The sequence below is a fragment of the Aotus nancymaae genome, unplaced genomic scaffold (genome assembly GCF_030222135.1).
Source record: "Aotus nancymaae isolate 86718 unplaced genomic scaffold, 86718_ANA_hifiasm-v0.15.2.pri h1tg000028l, whole genome shotgun sequence".
NCBI lineage: Eukaryota > Metazoa > Chordata > Mammalia > Primates > Aotidae > Aotus > Aotus nancymaae.
Window position 1 is genome coordinate 8671788 of NW_026988441.1, and position 20044 is coordinate 8691831.

Consider the following 20044-nt stretch of genomic DNA (forward strand, 5'->3'; position numbering starts at 1 on the left):
CTCAAACACACACACACACACACACACACACACACACAAACAGGAACTAATCAATGAATGAATGAATGATTGAATCAATAAAACATCTAACTCATGGACTGTTGTAAAAATTAGATGACTTAATACACATAGAAGGCTCAGAATATTTTAGTATGCCCTATACAGTAGTTAGCAGTTACTAGTTTTTAATATAGTATTATTTTGTGGTTATGATAGACATCCATCAAGATTTCTGTCAAATGTCACCTCCTCTGGGAAGCCTTCCCAGATGAGACCAGACAGATGAATTCCTTTATGGAGAATTAATCAGAGCTGTTGAAGGGTGAATGAATAAAAGATTTATTGACACAGTAATGGTGTCAGTCAGGCATCTCAGGGCCCCCAAAGGACTTGGTGTAGTTCTCTAAACTCTAGCAAAACCTGTTCCAGGAAAACTAAGTCCACTTGATATACTCTGTGTTCTGTACCCCACACCAGGGATCAGAAGACATGTTCGTGGTAATTATAGGGCATCTCTTCCTGACTGTAAACAGACGGAAGTAGCCTGTCATAACCGCTGGACTGAGCTCCTCAGAGCAGAGCCTGTCTCACTCACTCAAGTATACCCAGCACGTTACCCTAAGCCTGCAACAAGGACACTTCTCAGTAAATCCTGGTGGATCAAATAAATGGACCATTCTCTTCCCTTGCTTCTCAATCTGGGACGTGTATAAACCCAGGGGTATGCAATAGACGTATTCATAAACTCAGGGCAAAAATTTTGGATAGCCTGTTTTACTTCATCTTTGTATTAAAGGGGTCATGTCATGGAGTTGAATGTGATTTTTTTATTTTTTTTGAGACAGAGTCTCATTGTGTCACCTAGGTTGGAGTGCAGTGGCGCAGTCTCAGCTCACTGCAACCTCCACCTGCCAGGTTCAAGTGATTCTCCTGCCTCAGCCTCCTGAGTAGTTAGTATTACTGGCACGTGCCACCAAACCCAGCTAATTTTTGGATTTTTACCAGAGATGGGGTTTTGTCACGTTGGCCAGACTAGTCTTGAACTCCTGACCTCAGGTGATTTGCCCGCCTCAGCCCCCCAAAGTGCTGGGATTACAGGCGTGAGCCACTGCACCTGGCTTGAATGGGAAATTTTTTATGACAAAATTAGACTTAAAAAAAAGTCTCAGCCAGGCGCAATGGCTTACGCCTGTAATCCCAGCCTTTTGGGAGGCTGAGGCAGGTGGATCATGAGGTCAAGAGATTGAGACCATCCCGGCCAACGTGGTGAAACCCTGTCTCTGCTAAAAATAAAAAAATTAGCTGAGCAGGGTGGCACGTGCCTGTAGTCCCAGCTACTCCAGAGGCTGAGGCAGGAGAATTGCTTGAACCAGGGAGGCAGAGGTTGCAGTGAGCCAAGATCGCCCCACTGCACTCCAGCCTGGCGACAGAGTGAGATTCCATCTCAAAAATAATAATAAAAATGAAAATAAAAAATAAACTCCTTTTATATCAATATAGATCCTATTAGTTCTGTCCCTCTGGAGAACCCTAATACAGTTCCATAAAACTTATTTTTGGATTTCTGATCTCCATAACTATACAAATTTAAAAAAATACTTTCTTTGAAGCCACTAAGATTGCAGTAATTTGTTATAGCAGTCACAGGAAATGTATACACCACCCAGCCCTGTTGCACCAGCGAGGGTCCTTCTGTGCATGTGGTAGATGTCCAGCAGGCGCCTCCATGCTCCGTTCCCTCTCAACTCCAATTCTGGGCCTAGGGCCATCCACTGAGGCTGGATATATGCACCAAATGGTGCTGTCCAGCTGAGGAAGATGCCCGCACGTGTCCTGGAAGTGGCTCAGGTCACTTCAGCAAGGAATTCTGGGCCCTGGTACCAGAACATGGTCCAGAAGGGGAGGTGGGGGTTCCAAGGAAGCCCATGTCCCCAACCGCATGGGCTCTTCACCCACACGGGGGATCAGAATATGTGGCCCCTGACAGGGGGTTGGACTCTTGGGTCCCAAGGCAGTACTGGGCCTGGCCTGGTGGTTCATGCCTGTAATCCCAGCATGTTGGGAGGCCAAGGCAGGCGGATCACTTGAGGCCAGGAGTTTGAGACCAGCCTGACCAACACGGTAAAACCCCATCTCTACTAAAAGTACAAAAATTAACCAGGGGTGGTGGCGGGCGCCTGTCGTCCCAGCTACTTGGGAGGCTGAGGCAGGAGAATCGCTTGAGCCCAGGAGGTGGAGGTTGCAGTGAGCTGAGATTGTGCCATTGCACTCCAGCCTGGCAACAGACGGAGACTTTGTCTCCAAAAAAAAAAAAAAGTTTTCTCCCCTGAAGCATTTTGAGTGTTGAGTGTAAATTGTCATAGTGTTCTGAATATCATAGTATATGTGTGTGTGTGTGTCTGTGTGTGTGTGTGTCCGTCCTACAAGCAAGAATATTCCACTGTAAACAGACGTTTGTTCCTTTTGATGAGTACTATATGGGCAGGTACTTTGAGACAATGTGCTAGTTCACATTCCTCACCAAACTTCCCATTAATGTACTTATATCTACATAAACTCATAGATTCTAATTTTATTCAAGGGGTTATAATCGGTTACTTTCATTTTTAACGTTGATGCTCAAATTGTCCCAGGGTCGGCCAGTGGGAGCCTTTCACGCCGGTTCCTGGGTCTTTCCAGGTGTTCTCATCATTTTTTTAAAAGTACTTCCTTAGTTTCTGACCCCAAAAGATTCCCCAGGTGCCTCTTGTATATTCCCTGTCCCCTCGCCCCTGGAATCAGCTATTATTCAAAGGAGAATCGCGGGCACTTCTGATGGCTGATGGCCGACCCCTCACCTCCGAATGACCCCCTCAGACTCTTGATTTCAATGCGACCAGGCGGCCAATGGCAGAGGCGAGGCTCCAGCGGTTGCCATGGAGACCTCCAGGCCTCAGAGCGGAAGAAGACGGTGACGTCACAGTGGGAGCAAGTGCAGCGGCCACATCTCGTCCTAGTCTGGCCACAGGGCACTGAGGGCAATCTCTGGGCCGGCCGTGAGGGACCCCTGCCTGTCAGGGCCCCACCCACGACACTCCGTTGGTCGAGATCAGCAGTCCCAGATCCGCAGAGACTGTTGGAGCCTGCGAGAACTTTGGAGGCCACGCCAAGACGGGGGAAGAAGCATCATCTTAAGACCCTCCTCGGTGCAGCCTCGCCCAGGACCCGGGAGCCACGAGTCAGGTGGCAAACACCGCCTTCTGCTTCTCCAGCACGCGTAAGTCTCTGGGAATCTTCGGGCCCACTCAGAGGGAGCCACAGAAGCCCTGACTGACACTGCACATCCCTGCCGGCAGGGGCTGGGGGCATCCTTCACTGAACTGGACGAAGGGGGCCTGGGAGCGGCCTCTGGCCCCTGAGGCCTCACTCTCTCTACTAGCCTTTGGGAAGGAATCCCGGCAACCTGGATAATTCCGTGGATTCCCGAGGCAGCTCAGGCGTGCGCCAGCGGGCATACTGCTGCCTCAAAGAGTTGGGGAAGATGCTGTTTGGCGTGAAGGACATTGCCCTGTTGGAGCATGGGTGCAAGGCCCTGGAGGTGGACAGTCACAAGTCCCTGATGATCCTGGGGATTCCCGAGGACTGCAACCATGAGGAATTCGAAGAGATTATTCGGCTGCCCCTCAAACCTCTAGGCAAGTTTGAAGTGGCTGGGAAGGCCTATCTGGAAGAAGATAAATCCAAGGCGGCCATCATTGAGCTGACGGAGGACATCAATTACGCCGTGGTCCCCAGGGAGATCAAGGGCAAGGGTGGTGTGTGGAGAGTGGTCTACATGCCCCGGAAGCAGGACATCGAATTCCTGACCAAGCTGAACCTCTTTCTGCAGAGCGAAGGGAGGACGGTCGAGGATGTGGCGCGGGTCCTGAGGCAGGAACTGTGTCTCCCAGAGACGGGCCCCGGAGAGCTGCCTGCAAGGAAGTGCTGTGTGCCTGCGCTGGGGGAGAAGCCGGAGGCTGGAGCCACTGTCCAGATGGACGTGGTGCCACCTCTGGACTCCTCCGAGAAGGAGAGCAAGGCTGGAGATGGCAAGAGGGGCAAAAGGAAGAACAAGAAAAACCGCCGGCGGCGTCACACCTCGGACAAGAAGCTGTGAGGTGGTGGTGGTGGCATCGGGTGGGCGTAGGGGGTGATGAGTGGGTGTGGGTGATGACCGTGGGAGGGTAGGTACCACCTGAGTACATTTAAGGAGTATGAGTGAGTGTGGGTAATACAAGTGAGGATAGGAATGACTCTAGTGAATGAGTAACTTTTGAGGAAGAATGAGTATCCTTTGGATAGCACGGGTAATATCTGACTAGTGTGAAAGGGGTAGATATCTTATCCAACTAACTTGTGAATTACATCTGAGTGTGTGTGGTTAACGTCTGGCTGCCCTTGGCTCATTCATTCATCCTACAGATATTTACTGTGCACCTATTACGTCCCAGGTACTGTTCTAGGAGCTGGGGATACGGAAGGGAGTTAACTCAACAAAAATCCCTGCCTTCATGGCACTCAGAGTAAGTGGGTAATATTTTAATTACTTGGAGACATCAGAGTGAGCGTAGGTAGCATTTGAGTAGATGTGGGTAACAGTTGAACGTTCACAAAATCTGGTTGAGTGTGGATTACTCATTCATTCATGTATCCCTCAACCAACAAAATTTCCTGAGGCCCTCCAGTGTGCCAGGCACTGGGGATACAGAAGGGGAATAAAACAGACCAAGACCTTGCCCATGACTGTCATAGTACATATTTGAGTAGGCGCGCGTAACATTTGGGTTACTTGAATACACATTAGTGAGTGTGGGTAGCATTAGGGTGTGTGGGTAGCATCCGTGTATAATTGAGAGCAGTTGTGGGTAATATTTGAGAGTGTGCGAGTAACACCTGATATGTGTATGGGTATCATTTGAGTGGATGAGAGTAATTTCTAAGTGAGGAAGGGTCTCAAAGACCCACAAACATCTTCCGCCACCCAGGACACCCCGCGGGACCAGCTGCGCAGGCGCAGTCGGAGCCAGAACCTAGCAGCGCGTCTGACCGTTGCTATGGAGACCAAGGCTTTTCTCCAGGCGCCTGCGCCCTTTGCAGAAAATGGAGGAGGGGACAACAGGGTCCCGGATTCCAAGGTTTTGGAGAAGATCTGTTACTGGAGTTGAAGAAAACCCAGGCAGATCCAGGAGGAACATGTCAGGGAGATCCCTACTCGGGTGAAGGGCCGCCATCCCCTTTTGGCTGTCACCTGCGGCCTGATGCTGGGACTGCCTCTCCTGCTGGGGGGAGGCGGGCGGCACAGACCCCTCTAGCTGTGCGCCCTCCTGGAAATCCTGTTATTGTGAAGTCTAGAGCCGTTTTCTCTGTTTCAAAAGCATGTACATTGAATGTAACTCTGGCACAAACTTGTCCGGAGTGGGATACCCTGTTTTGCGCCTATCAAGCAGAAACCATGGCTCAGAGTGAGTTGCCTGCTCTCCACCTCTGAGGAACTCGCTGATCTGTAAATGGCTCTTGAAAAGCTGTCGCCGTTCTCTACACGCTGAGTCTCTTACAAAAGCGTTCAGAGGTAGGACCCTTCTGCCCAGATTGGCGCCTGGAGTGAGGGTATAAGAGTCTTGCCAAGTTAAATCCCGGAAGCTCTGGCTTGGTGGGGAGGTGTGAATTCTACTCTTTAAAGAAGAGGTGGCTGGGCGCAGTGGCTCACGCCTGTAATCCCAGCACTTTGGGAGACTGAGGTGGGGGCGGGGGGGGATTACCTGAGGTCGAGAGTTTGAGGCCAGCCTGACCAACATGGAGAAAACCCCATCTCTACTAAAAATACAAAATTAGCCAGGAGTTGGTGGCGCATGCCTGTGATCCCAGCTACTAGGGAGGCTGAGGCAGGAGAATCGCTTGAACCCCGGAGGTGGAGGTTGCAGTGAGCCAAGATGGTGCCATTGCACTCCAGCCTGGGCGACAAGAGCAAAACTGTCTCAAAAAAAAAAAAAAAAAAAAAAAAAAAAAAGCGAGGCTTCCAGGCAGTTGTCCAAAAGGAGGTAAATAATTAAGAGGCCATTTTCAAGAGTTACCAATGAACGATGTTAACATTGAGATGAAGAATAATTTTAAAAATTAGGTAAAATCCAAATACATGTGAGTAGACAGATCTTTACTTAGAGACACCTGACCTGTAAATTTGCAAACTTCTGCTACTTCAGGGATCTGCAAAGGTTTGAACTGAATCTCTTTTCAAAAATGTAACTTACACACACACACTCAGCCTACCAAATTGTAATGCCAGAGACCCCTAATGTCTCATTGTGGTGGATGTCAGTCATGTCTGTGACTTCCGGCATTCGACTCACTCTCTCTCCTTCCTTCCTTCCTTCTTTCCCCCCTCCCCCTGCCCCCCTTCCCCCCCCTCACTCCTTTCTTTTCTTTTTCTTTGAGACAGGGTCTCACGCTGTCACCCAGGCTGGAGTGCAGTAGTGCAATCTCGGCTTGCTGCAACCTTTACTTTCCGGCCTCAAATAATCCTCCTGCCTCAGCCTCCCTAGTAGCTGGGATTATAGGCACCTGCCACCACGCCCGGCTAATTTTTGTATTTTTTATTAGAGATGGCATTTCACCATGCTGGTCAGGCTGGTCTCAAACTCCTGACCTCAAGTGATTTGCCCACCTCGGCCTCCAAAAGTGCTGGAATTACAGGCATAAGCCACTGCACCTGGCCTTAACCCCCTTTCTTATTTCTGGGAAGCCACCCCTATTTCACCCCCTTATCAAAAACAAAAAATAGTGGTTCTGTCTCTGTACCCCTACGCTGGTGGCCAGGGTGCAGGTAGGAGACAAACTCTCAAGCAGGCAGAAACTCCTATTAGATTCTTGCATTCCCAGCAAGTGCCAAGAAACAGAAGGAATTTTTAGAATTCACTTGATGGACATAACCTAAAACCTTGAAGGCTGATTTTTGTCCCTTTCCCAAGCTGGCTTTCTAGCCTCAGTTCAACACCTTTTTCTCTTGTGCAGTGGTTGGATAAACCTCTTCCTGCTGTCTTCATACACCTATGTGAACTTCTTGCAAATCCATGGTCAAGAAGTTTTGTAGCTCTCTGTTGATCTTTTTTATTTTTGAAACTGAGTCTCACTCTGTTGCCCATTCTGGAGTACAGTGTACAATCTTGGCTCACTGCAACCTCCACCACCCTGGTTCAAATGATTCTCCTGCCTCAGCCTCGAGTAGTTGGGATTACAGGCATGCACCAACACACTCAGCTAATTTTTGTATTTTTTGTAGAGATGGAGTTTCACTATGTTGGTTAGGCTGGTCTTGAACTCCTGATCTCAAGTGATCCACCCACCTCGGCCTCCCAAAGTGCTGGGATTACAGGTGTGAGCCACCACGCCCAGCTTCTCTGATGATCTTTTTATTCCTTGTAAATTCCTGGCCTGGGCATACCTGCTCTCAGAATATTGTACTACTGTGTTGGTTGTTGCAATGCAGAATCTGAGCTTGAATAAATGCTACAAAAGCCTCCAGCATGTTTGTTGCATGCTGGTCTCCCATCAAGGCATACTCGTTGTATAATAAGAGATAGTGTGACATTTCTCATCATATTGCAGCATGAAGACTGTATTTTGTGCTTAATGTGGATTTCAGGGGTATAACATTTATATTTGTGATACACAGGTGTGTGGTTGTTCAATGTCACCCATGAAATTAAAATCCTACCACTTTCGAGATTTTCTGGACCAGTCAAAGTGTATTCTGGGACTGCAATGCAAGTTGTCATGTAAAACTGTCACCATTTGAAGCTACTTAACTGAGTGAAGACATCACTGGTAGGGCAAATCCCGAGCAAAAATTCCCAAGTAAATTGAATGTGCCAGCTGTTGGAGGGCTTCATCTGGCCTCTGTAAACCCCTGATTTCAAAAGTGGGTTCAGCTAAAACTCTTCCTTGTTCTTTGTGATTGAGATGCTCTGTTGTACAAATATGAACTCATAAAATAAATGCATGCTAATGAAATCCTAGTCTGTCCCTTGATATAAGGGGTGGTGGTGGGGATCCATGTAAGATTTAATTTGGTCTCTAGAGGGACAAAGAATAGAAAAATAATTTTCAAAAAAGATTTAATTTGGGTCTGGGCGCGGTGGCTCATGCTTGTAATCCCAGCATTTTGGGAGGCTGAGGCAGGCAGATCACTTGAAGTCAAGAGTTGGAGACCAGCCTGATAAACATGGTGAAAGCCCGTCTCTACTAAAAATACAAAAAATTAGCTGAACGTGGTGCGGGCACCTGTAATCCCAGCTACTTGGGAAGCTGAAGCAGGAGAATTGCTTGAGCCTGGGAGGTGAAGGTTGCAGTGAGCTGAGATCGTGCCATTGCACTCTAGCCTGGGCAGCAAGAGCGAAACTCCATTCAAGTGATTCTCCTGCCTTCAGCCTCTGAAGTAGCTGGGATTACAGGCATGCACCACCACCCCAGCTAATTTCTGTTTGTTTTTGTTGTTTTAGACGGAGTCTGGCTCAGTTGCTCAGGCTGGAGTGCAGTGGCACGATCTCAACTCACTGCAACCTCCACCTCCCAGGTTCAAGTGATTCTCCTGTCTCAGCCTTCTGAGTAGCTGGGATTACAGGCATGCACCACCACACCTGGCTAATTTTTGTATTTTCAGTAGAGACAGGGTTTCACCATGTAGGTCAGGATGGTCTTGAACTCCTAACCTTGTGATCTGCCTGCCTCAGCCTCCCAAAGTGCTAGGATTAGAGGTGTGAGCCACTGTGCCTGGCCCCTATTGAGAGTCTGAACTGGTTTCTGCAGGAAGGAAGGGTGAGGCAAGGTGTAAGCAGGGTTAGCACTTTCAGTGGATTCTGGGGCTTAGGGGCTGTCCTTGGTTGTCTAGGATCTGTCCCTGGGGCGATTGGGGCAGGTGAGTGGTGACCCAGAGTAAGAGAGCCCAATCAAGGAGGCAGTTGGGGGTGTGGGCTTTGTTCTTGTGGGGGTTGAATCAAGAACCCTTTGTTCTTTGTGGGGATGAGGGTTGTTTTGCCTTTGAAGAGCCGTGTTCAAGGACAAGTTGTTTACTAAGCCAAGAAATCAGCTGACCCTGGGAGGAGCTGTCCCTCCAAGCTCAGCATGCCCCAGGTGTTGAAACGTTGGAACACAGAAAATAGAAGACATGGTCATACAGTGATAAATACATCCTACGGAGAAATATCTAGGGAAGCAAATAGTGGAATTGCATATGCAATTCCTCTAATCAGCTTGCTCACTATGCAACCTGTTAATTAAGGCAACAGATGCCTGTCTTGTGTGTGGAGGTTTGGAGGTGAAGAGTCATGTGGGACTCATGGCCTGGGTTCAAGTTCTAACTCTGTCTGTTTTTTTCCCACGCCCCGCCCCCCCCCCCCCCCCCCCGCCCGAGTTTCGCTCATTATCCAGGCTGGAGTGCAATGGCGCCATCTCCGCCCCCTGCAACTTCCACCTCCTCCCGGGTTGTTGTGATTCTCCTGCCTCAGCCTCCCAGGTAGCTGGGATTACAGGCACTCCCCTACCACACCTGGCTAATTTTTGTCTTTTTAGTAGTGGTGGGGTTTCACCATACTGGCCAGGCTGGTTTCGAACTCCTGACCTCAAATGATCTACCCACCTCGGCCTCCCAAAGTGCTGGGATTACAGGTGTGAGCCACTGCATCTGGCCCAAGTCCTAACTCTTTCACTTCGGGGGATGTGAGCCTGGGCAAGCCACATCACCTTTTTATACCTCTGGTATCTTATCTGTAAAGTGGAGATAGCAGTAACCTATTTCACAGAATTTGAGGGAGGAGTAAATATATATAAGCAATTTAGCAAAGAGGAGGAAGGAGTGTGGCTCCCTGCAATCCTGGGTCCAGTGACCGTTTTGTGTTGACATAGAATACATTAGCATGTTTTTTTGTATTTTTCTGTTTTTTTTTTAAGCTTTGCAATGAGCTAGCCTGGTTTTATATCTCAGATTCCTAAACTTGATAAACACGTGCCCAGCTTCCTCAAGAGGGCGGTCTATTCTCTATGTGCTAACAAAAAGTTGTTTTACAGTCTCGGACACCAAAAGGCAAACTGGTGGCCAGGTGTGGTGGTTCATGCCTGTAATCCCAGCACTTTGGGAGGCCAAGGCGGGTAGATCACAAGGTCAGGAGTTCGAGACCACCCTGACCAAGATGGTAAAACCCTGTCTCTACTAAAACTACAAAAATTAGCCAGGTGCAATACCAGGCATCTGTAATCCCAGCTACTCAGGAGGCTGAGGCAGGAGAATTGCTTGAACCTGCGAGGCGGAGGTTGCAGTGAGCTGAGATCATGCCACTGCACTCTAGCCTGAGCAACAGAGCAAGACTGTCTCAAAAAAAAAAAAAAAAAAAAAAAAAAAAAGCCGGGTTTGGTGGCTCATGCCTGTAATCCCGGCACTTTGGGAGGCTGAATCGGGTGGATCACCTGAGGTCAGGAGTTTGAGATCAGCTTGACCAATATGGAGAAACCCCATCTCTACTAAAAATATGAAATTGGCCAGGTGTGGTGGCTCATGCCTGTAATCCCAGCTACTTGGGAGGCTGAGGCGGGAGAATTGCTTGAACTGGGAGGCAGAGGTTGTGGTGAGCCAAGATCGTGCCATTGTACTCCAGCCTTGGCAACAAGAGCAAAAATCCATCTCCAAAACAAAACTAAACAAAAAAGTACAGAAAAATAGTCCCAATGCAGTGCCTCTCGCCTGTAATGCCAGCACTTTGAGACCCAGAGGCAGGGGCATCACTTGAGGCCAGGAGTTCAAGACCAGTCTGGGCAACATAGAAAACCTCTCTACAAAAAATTTTAAAACAAACCAGGCCTGGTGGCACACACCTGTAGCCCCAGACACTCAGAAGGCTAAGGTGGGAGGACTGCTTGAGCCCGAGTTTGAGGTTACAGTGAGCCATGATCATGCCGCTGCACTCCAGCCTGGGTAACAGAGTGAGATTCTGTCTCAAAGAAAAAAACAAAACAAAAAGTGGTAAATGCTGTGATGAAAATAATTCAGGATGATGGGCAAAAAAAATCTCAGTGATGTAAATTCCAAAATTAACAAGTGCACTAATGTAAGCATTTTTTTCTCTGGAAAAGCACAGAGATATTTAACTGGTTACTGGTTACTTTTTGGGGAGAGGCTGGAAGGTGGGCTTTGGAGAGAGGAATCCTTTTTTGAAAAAAATTTACACCTTTCTGTAACTTTTGCTTTTTCTGCGTCTTTTTTTTTTTTGGAGACAGGGTCACTCTGTCACCCAAGTTGGAGTACAGTGGCACCATCTCAGCTCACTGCAGCCTCTTCCTCCGGGTTCAAGCGATTTTCCTGCTTCCGCCTCCGTAGTAGCTGATGTTACAGGCGCCAGCCACCGTGCCCGGCTAATTTTTGTATTCTTGGTAGAGATGGAATAGAGATGGGGGGAGTTTCACCATGTTGGACAGGCTGGTCTCAAACTCCTGACCTCAGGTGATCGCCCGCCTTGGCCTCCCAAAGCACTGGGATTACAGGTGTGAGTCACCGCCTCCGCCGGGGGTTGACAATTTTCATGAAAATGTGGGACATTTGGGGTTTTCATTTCCAAGATTATCCTCCTTGCGCCGCTCCCCATCCCCCACCAAATAAAAAAACAAACACTAAACAAAACTAACAAAACCAAAGCCCTTTTATGACTACCATACCCAAACGACTCGTCTGCGAGGTCACCACGTGGAAGGCACTGTCGTGACCTCTCAAACTTGCGATTCTTAACCAGCATTCCTGAAACCTAGGCGCCCTAAGGATTTTTCGTTTTTTGGTTTCTACAAACAGCTTTTCAGGGAAGCTGGCTTTGGGGATGAGGCCCAAGGGAGGTACCAGGGGCAGAAAAAAGGAGCTGCCCGCCCTCCGTGGCGCCCCACCCCCACCATCTCCCTGCATCCTCCGCCTCCGCTCCACCCGCTCAGCTTAGACCAGCGCGGGAGAGCGCGTCCCGTGGTTGCCATGGAGACCGCCGGACTGCAGAGGCCACAAACTGTGCGCGCGGGGGCGGGGCCGCGGGAGGCCCGGGGGCAGAGAGAGCGCTGCGGCTGGGACAGAGCCAGTGAGGAACAGGAGAAAAATCCAGCGAAGCCCAACCACCTGGTTCTGCAGGAGAAAAACAACCTGAATAAGCCGGTAATTGTGAACAGGCCTCACTGAGACCTTAACTTCCCTTAAGCCCCGCGCAGCTTTTCTTTCCCTCTCTTTTTCCTCCGTTCCCTAAACATTTGCCTGGCTCCTTTATGAGTTAAATAAGATCGCATATATTTATTTGTTTGTTTATTTATTTGAGACGGAGTCTTGCCCTGTCGCTCAGGCTGGAGTGTAGTGGCGCGATCTTGGTTCACTGCAACGTCCACCTACTGGGTTCAAGCAATTCTCGTGCCTCAGCCTCCCCAGTAGCTGGGATTACAGGCATGTGCCACCACGCCCGGCTAATTTTTGTATTTGTTTTTGTTTTTGAGATGGAGGTTCGCTCTTGTTGCGCAAGCTGGAGTGCGATGACGCGATCTCGGCTCACTGCAGCCTCTGCTTCCCCGGGTTCAAGCGATTCTCCTGCCTCAGCCTCCCGACTTCAGACCGGCCTCGGTTTCCCATCTGTGAAAAGATGATCATGATGGCACCCGTCTTACCATGCACCTCTGAGGATTCCTAACAACGAGGCCCATTCAGCGTCTCTCTGGATGCCTTGTTCCAAAGAGACACTCAATGCAAGTTAACTGTTATTATTACTAATCCCACTGTTGTGGTTGGTGTACATTTGCCGAGCTGGTTGTCTCAGAATTACCTGAGACACTGCAAGTTCCCCACATCCTGGGCATTCCGACCCTTTATGTGTGTTGTATGGTGTAAGGACTTTCGATTTTATGTAAGTTTTTTTTGTTTGTTGTTTTTATGTCTGTTATTTTAATTAACTTTTTTTTTTGAGATAGCATCTCACTCTGTCACCCAGGCTGGAGTGTGGTGACATGATCTCAGCTCACTGGAGCCTCAACCTCCTGGGCTCAAGCGACCCTCCCACCTCAGCCTCCCAAGTAGCTGGGACTACAGGCGCGTCATCACCTCCCGCTACTTTTTTGACTTTTTGTAGAGATGGGGTTTCATCATGTTGCCCTGGCTGGTCTGGAACTCCTGGGCTCAAGCAGTTCATTGGCTGTGGCCTTTCAAAGTGCTAAGGTTATAGGCCTGAACTACCTCACTAGGCCTTAATTAACATTTTTGATTGCTAAAAATTCAAGCATTCCAAAAGGGTGTAGAGTGAAAAGTACATGTCTCTCCCCCACCTTTTGGGGACTCCCAGTCCTCCTCCCTAGAAACAGCCACTCTTGGCAATACTTGGACATGCGACTAGCATTGGTACACATCTTGACACTGAAGGCAGACTATTCTGGATTCAAATCCAAACTCAACCACTTCCTGGCTGTGACCTTGAGAGAGTGGTTTTATGTCTTTGGGCCTCAGTTTTCTCAGCTGTCTAATGGGAATGGTACTCATGTTACAAGTTTCCTGTTATAGCCAGGATTTCCTGAGTTCATTATTAGAAAGATAGGAAGTGCCTCATAAACAGTGCCTGTCCTTATCCATCTCATTCTTTTTGTTCAAAGCTGCAAAATATTCCACTGTAAGACACTACCATCAAATAGAGGCAGTCTCTACTCATGAACATTTAGGGATTTTTTTTTGTTGTTGTGTTTTTTTGCACTTTTGTTTTTTTGAGACAGAGTCTCCCTCTGTCACCCAGGTTGGAGTGCAGTGGCCCAATCTCGGCTCACTGCAACTTCCATCTCCCAACTTCAAGAGATTCTCGTGCCTCAGCCTCCAGAATAGATGGGACTACACACGCACACCACCACGTCCGGCTAATTTTTTATTTTTTTTTAGACAGAATTTAGCTCTGTCACCCAGGCTGGAGTGCAGTGGCTTGATCTCAGCTCACTACAACCTCCACCTCCTAGGTTTAAGCAATTCTCCTGCCTCAGCCTCCAGAGTAGCTGAGACTACACACGGGCACCACCACGCCTAATTTTTTTTTTTTCTTTTTTGAGACGGAGTTTCGCTCTTGTTACCCAGGCTGGAGTGCAATGGCGCGATCTCGGCTCACCGCAACCTCCGCCTCCTGGGTTTAGGCAATTCTCCTGCCTCAGCCTCCTGAGTAGCTGGGATTGCAGGCACGCGCCACCATGCCCAGCTAATTTTTTGTATTTTTAAATAGAGACGGGGTTTCTATAATAGAGACCAGGATGGTCTCGATCTCTTGACCTCGTGATCCACCCGCCTCGGCCTCCCAAAGTGCTGGGATTTACAGGCGTGAGCCACCGCGCCCGGCCCCTAATTTTTTTTTTTTTTTGAGACCGAGTCTCGCTCTGTTGCTCAGGATGGAGTGCACTGGTGCGATCTGGGCTTACTGCAGCGTCCACCTCCCGGGTTCCAGTGATTCTCCTGTCTCAGACTGCCGAGTAGCTGGGATTACAGGCACTGGCCACCAGGCCCAGCTAATTTTTTTGTATTTTTAGTAGAGACAGGGTTTTACCGTGTTAGCCAGGATGGTCTATCTCCTGACCCCGTGATCCGCCCACCTCGGCCTCCCAAAGTATCGGGATTACAGGCGTGAGCCACCACCCCCGGCCGCCCAGCTAATTTTTGTATTTGTTTTTTTTGTACAGAGGAGGGTTTCACCACGTTGGCCAGACTTCCCTCGAACTCCTGACCTCAAGTGTTTGTTTCACCCGCCTGGGCCTCCCAAAGTGCTGAGATTACAGGTGTGAGCCACCGCGCCGGGCCACGAACATTTAGGTTATTCGTCCACTCAAAAATATGCATTGAGCCCCGACCTCGTGCCAGGCGCCACAGTGGGGACTGTTGCAATAAGAACCTGGTACCCATTTCTCTACCCACGCGTGTGAGTGTACGGGTACCAATTGTCGCGTGAATTTAAAATGCTCATCTATAGTGCCAATGGCTCTCAAAAGGTCGAATCCACTAGCCACCCCCGGGGCTTGGCTGGGACTTGTCCATTTCGGAGGGCAGGTCTGGGAACCGCTGCCTTTCAGGAAAGGTGCTGACGTGGGCCGCAGCCGCTTCGCTGGGAAGCACTGGGCCCAGTTAGGCCCAGGGCGCGGCCACACCCCTGTGGGGGAGGGGAGGGAGGCCGCCCCGAAGGGAGTGGACAGCCCCTCTGTCAGTCTTCCCGAGTCCGGGAGTGTAAGATGAGACGGGGGAAGGTGGGCCTCATTCTGGGGAAGGCGAGGAGGAACTTCCTGTCCATGCGCTCCAAGGTGCAGAGCCCTAAGCGCGCGGCCTGGCAGGCTGCGGCGTGTCAAGGTCAGCCTGGAGCTGGGTGGCGGCCTGCCTGGGGGCGGGGGTACCCAACTGGGGGGCCCGGCTGAGGCCTCACAGCCCCTCGGCCATATTGAATAGCCTGGGTTGGACCGTCTTTGTCTGCGAAGTCCTCTCCCAAGTTCCAGCCGCGTCCCCGGTGCCTGGGGCAGGAAGAATCGCTGGCAGCTCGCGCGCCCCAACTTGGAGCTGGAACACCACGTTTCCAGCTTGGAGTGGGCCTTGAGCCTCAGGACTGACCTCGCCCTCGCTCACGTAAGCATCCTGGAAATTGATTCCTCCAAGTCTGTGGCGGGGCAGCAGAACTTGGTCAACACTGGACTTGTTGCAGGCGAAGAGATAGGAGGCGTGGGCTCGTCCCTGGCTGGGGAGGTGACGCTCCGATCAGCGTTGCTGGCACTTCCCCGGCCTCCAGTCCCTCCCTCAAGACTAAGGGCGACAGTAGCTTGTTGGGGCTCATTGCCCCCTCACCTCAGGTATCACCCTGGAGATCTTAAAGACTCTCGAGAAAAGCCATGTCGGGGGCTGGTTCCCCTGGGGCTTCCTCCCGTCCCCGGACTGCCTAATTCTTTGGAGCGTCCCCGATGTCTGCAAAGATGTGGATTTGGACGTCCTCGTGGAAGCCCTGAAGCCCGTGGGGACCTTTAAGAAGATCGGGAAGGTGTTCCGCAAGGAGGAGGACTCCACGGTGGGGATGCTGCAGATCGGGGAGGACGTCGATTATTTGCTCATCCCCCGGGAGGTCAGGCTGGCCGGGGGCGTCTGGAGAGTCATCTCCAAGCCCGCCACCAAGGAAGCAGAATTTCGGGAGCGGCTGATCCAGTTCCTGGAAGAAGAGGGCCGCACCCTGGAGGACGTGGCCCGCATCATCGAGAAGAGCACCCCGCACCCGCCCCAGCCCCCCAGAAAGCCCAAGGAGCCCCGAGTGAGGAGGAGAGTGCAGCAGATGGTGACTCCTCCGCCCCGGCTGGTCGTGGGCACCTACGACAGCAGCAACGCCAGCGACAGCGAGTTGAGCGAGTTCGAGACCTCCAGAGACCAGAGCTGCCAGGGCCCGCGGCGGGGCAAGGCAGTGCGCAGAATGCCAGTCAGCTACCTGGGCAGCAAGTTCCTGGGCAGCGACCTGGAGAGCGAGGATGATGAGGAACTGGTCGAGGCCTTCCTCCGGCGAGAGGAGAAGCAGCCCAGCGCGCCGCCTGCCCGCCGCCGCGTCAACCGGCCAGTGCCGATGTTTGAGGACAACCTGGGGCCTCGGCTGTCCAAGGCGGACAGGTGGCGGGAGTATGTCAGCCAGGTGTCCTGGGGGAAGCTGAAGCGGAGGGTGAAAGGTTGGGCGCCGAGGGCGGGACCTGGGGTGGGCCAGGCCCGGCTGTCCTCCACCGCAGCGGGGAGCGCAGGGGTATCATCCGCGCCAGAAGGCACCAGCCCCAGGGATCCCGTGGGAAACGCAGGAGATGTCTGTGCGCCCCAGACTTCCCCCAGGCGATGGAGGCCCAAGATCAACTGGGCCTCCTTTCGACGCCGCAGGAAGGAGCAGACAGCATCCACAGGTCAGGGGGCAGACTTCCAGGCTAATCATGGGGGAGAGGCTGCAGATAATCAGAGGGAAGGGGCCATAGCTGACCAGAGGGAAGAGGCCCCAGCTGACCAGGGGGCAGAGGCTGCAGATAATCAGAGGGCAGAGGCCCCAGCTGAACAGGGATCAGAGGCTGCAGATAACCAGAGAGAAGAGGCTGCTGATAATCAGAGGGAAGGGGCCATAGCCGACCAGAGGGAACAGGCCCCAGCTGACCAGGGGCCAGAGGCTGCAGATAACCAGAGAGAAGAGGCTGCTGATAATCAGAGGGAAGGGGCCATAGCTGACCAGAGGGAACAGGCCCCAGCTGACCAGGGGCCAGAGGCTGCAGATAACCAGAGAGAAGAGGCTGCAGATAATCAGAGGGCAGAGGCCCCAGCTGAACAGGGGTCAGAGGCTGCAGATAATCAAAGGGAAGAGGCCATATATGACCAGAGGGAAAGGGCCCCAGCTGTCCAGGGTGCAGATAATTGGAGGGCACAGGCCGTGGCAGACCAAAGGGCAGAGGCTGCACATAATCAGAGGGCAGGTGCCCCAGGCATCCAGGAAGCTGAAGCCTTAGCTGCCCAAGGGGCCACAGGGACAGCTCCAGGATCCAGTGCCCGGAAACAGGTCAAGACAGTGAGGTTCCAGACCCCTGGACGCTTTTCGTGGTTTCGCAAGCGCCGGAGAGCCTTCTGGCACACTCCCCGGTTGCCAACTCTGCCCAAGAGAGTCCCTAGGGCAGGTGAGGCCAGGAACCTCAGGGTGCTGAGGGCCGAGGCCAGAGCAGAAGCTGAGCAGGGAGAGCAAGAAGACCAGCTGTGAGGTGGGAGCTAGGGACAGCCCACGGGCCCTCCCTCCAAGTGTGGGAGAGAGAGGTGCTCTTTCTGCCTCTGAACTTGAAAACTGCCCACAGCTCCACCTAAGCACCCTCTTTATTCTCTTGTTAAAATGTAGTCTCATGCTTTGATTTTTTTATTATTATTTTTTAGAGACAGGGTCTCACTCTGTTGCCCAGGCTGGAGTGCAGTGGCATGATCGTAACTCACTGCAGCCTCAAACTTCTGGCCTCAAGTGATCCTCCTGCCTCGGCCTCCCAAAGCACTAGGATTACAGGTGTGAGCCACCATGTGCACCACCTGATTTAAAATAAAAGACTGATTCCTTGTAGCACCCAAAGAATGTAAAGAAAGAAATCGATCAATAGGGTGGCGTCACCCAGAGTTTTAACTTCCTCAGATGCAACTCAAGGTGCTCAGCTTGAAAACGGGAGAGAGGGAGGGCAGGGGAGAAACTGCCTTCTTTTTCCGTCTCCCTTTGCCTGCACACTTAATGTTGACTGCCTCCTTAGACTTAAAAAGAAGGCTTGAGCCAAAAGGCAAATAAAAAACTTTCACAAACTGATTTCTTAGCTTTGGACTTGGCAACTGACGAATGCTCTGGGGGTGACCTGGCCCTTGCTGTCCGTTCCACTCCGATCCTTGATGGTGGAGACACCTGTGTTTGTGTTGTCACTTGTCATCCTCGTGCGCCTGGGCTCTGCTGGTTTGGAGGGGACAGGGCCCTGGGTTTGCACACCTCACCCGATCTTGGTTATAAGGTACAGTAAAAGCATCCAGAAAGTGCATTCAAAACACAGATTCTGGGGCCCTCGGCACCAGAGATGTGGATTTGCTAGCGCTATCTGTGTGGCTCTGAATTCTGTTTGGATCAAGCTCCACAAACATCTGGGCAACTCGGCTACAGGACACATTGAAAAATCATTGCTCTAGGAAAAGGCCCAAAAGAGGGGCTGTGGTGTATTATGCATTAATTGCTGCTTTTTTCTTTTTCTTTTTTTGAGACAGAGTCTCGCTCTGTCTCTCAGGCTGGAGTACAGTGGCTTGATCTCAGCCCACCGCAACCTCTGCCTCCTGGGTTCAAACAATTCTCTTGCCTCAGCCTCCTAAGTAGCTGGGACTACAGGCACCCGCCGCTACTCCCAGCTAATTTTTTGTATTTTTTTTTTTTTTTTTTTTAGTAGAGATGGGGTTTCACCGTGTTGCCCAGGCTGGTTGCAAACTCCTGAGTCCAGGAAATCACCCACTTTGGCCTCCCAAAGTGCTGAGATTACAGGCGTGAGCCACTGTGCCTGGCCCTTTTATTATTATTATTATTATTATTATTTGAGATGTAGTCTCACTCTGTCTCCCAGGCTGTAGTGCAGCGGCGAAATCTTGGCTCACTGCAATCTCCGCCTCCCGGGTTCAAGCATTCAAGCAATTCTCCAACCTCAGCACTCGAGAAGCTGGAACTACAGGCCTGTGCCACCACACCAGGCTAATTTTTGTATTTTTAGTAGAGATGGGTTTTCACCATGTTGGCCAGGCTGGTCTCAAACTCCTGACCTCAACTGATCCACCCACCTTGGCTTCCCAAAGTTCTGGGATTACAGGCATGAGCTACTGCACCCGGCCAATTGCGTCATATAATTGGGAAGAAATTGGGTTGCTACGGCCCTGTGGGGGTTCGGAGGAAGCTGGGGCCTCTCTTTGTGTCCCCACTCCCAGCAGTGAAAACAGCAAATGACCACACTCCAGCCTTGCTGAGGGGAGGAGAAAAGGGAGTTCATGGAGGAGGTCCAAGGACCAGTTCTGTCTTCCTAACTGGTGTAGGCCTAGCCTGAGTTTCTTATTTTTTTACTCTGGGAAGTAAAGAATTCTGTCCCAGTCCCTCCTTTTGTTGTTCTCTCTTCCACGATCCTTCTTCCTTCCCTCCTTCCCTCCCTCCTTTCCTCCTTCCTTCCCTCCTTTCCTCCTTCCTTCCCTCCTTTCCTCCTTCCTTCCTTCTTTCCCTCCTTCCCTCCTTCCCTCTCTCCCTCCTTCCCTCTCTCCCTCCTTCCCTCTCTCTCTCCTTCCTTCCCTCTCTCCTTCCCTCTCTCCTTCCTTCCTTCCCTCCTCCTTCCCTCCTTCCTTCCCTCTCTCCCTCCTTCCCTCCTTCCCTCCCTCCCTCTCTCCCTCCTTCCTTCCCTCCTTTCCTCCCTCCCTCTCTCCCTCTTTCCTTCCCTCCTTCCCTCTCTCCTTCCCTACCTCTCTCCTTCCTTCCCTCTCTCCTTC

At 51.1% G+C, this 20044-nt stretch overlaps 2 protein-coding genes across 2 annotated transcripts; both read left to right on the forward strand.

Annotated features, from left to right (window-relative positions):
• Positions 1-2919: 2919 nt before the first annotated feature.
• Positions 2920-8025, forward strand: PNMA8C (PNMA family member 8C). The gene is made up of 2 exons (XM_012446774.3): positions 2920-5676; positions 7388-8025. The coding sequence occupies exon 1, from the start codon at positions 3521-3523 to the stop codon at positions 4133-4135; it is 615 nt and encodes a 204-aa protein (XP_012302197.2). The 5' UTR covers positions 2920-3520; the 3' UTR covers positions 4136-5676; positions 7388-8025.
• A 7234-nt stretch (positions 8026-15259) lies between these two features.
• Positions 15260-18353, forward strand: CCDC8 (coiled-coil domain containing 8). The gene has a single exon (XM_012446772.3). The coding sequence runs from the start codon at positions 16086-16088 to the stop codon at positions 17772-17774; it is 1689 nt and encodes a 562-aa protein (XP_012302195.2). The 5' UTR covers positions 15260-16085; the 3' UTR covers positions 17775-18353.
• Positions 18354-20044: the final 1691 nt, after the last annotated feature.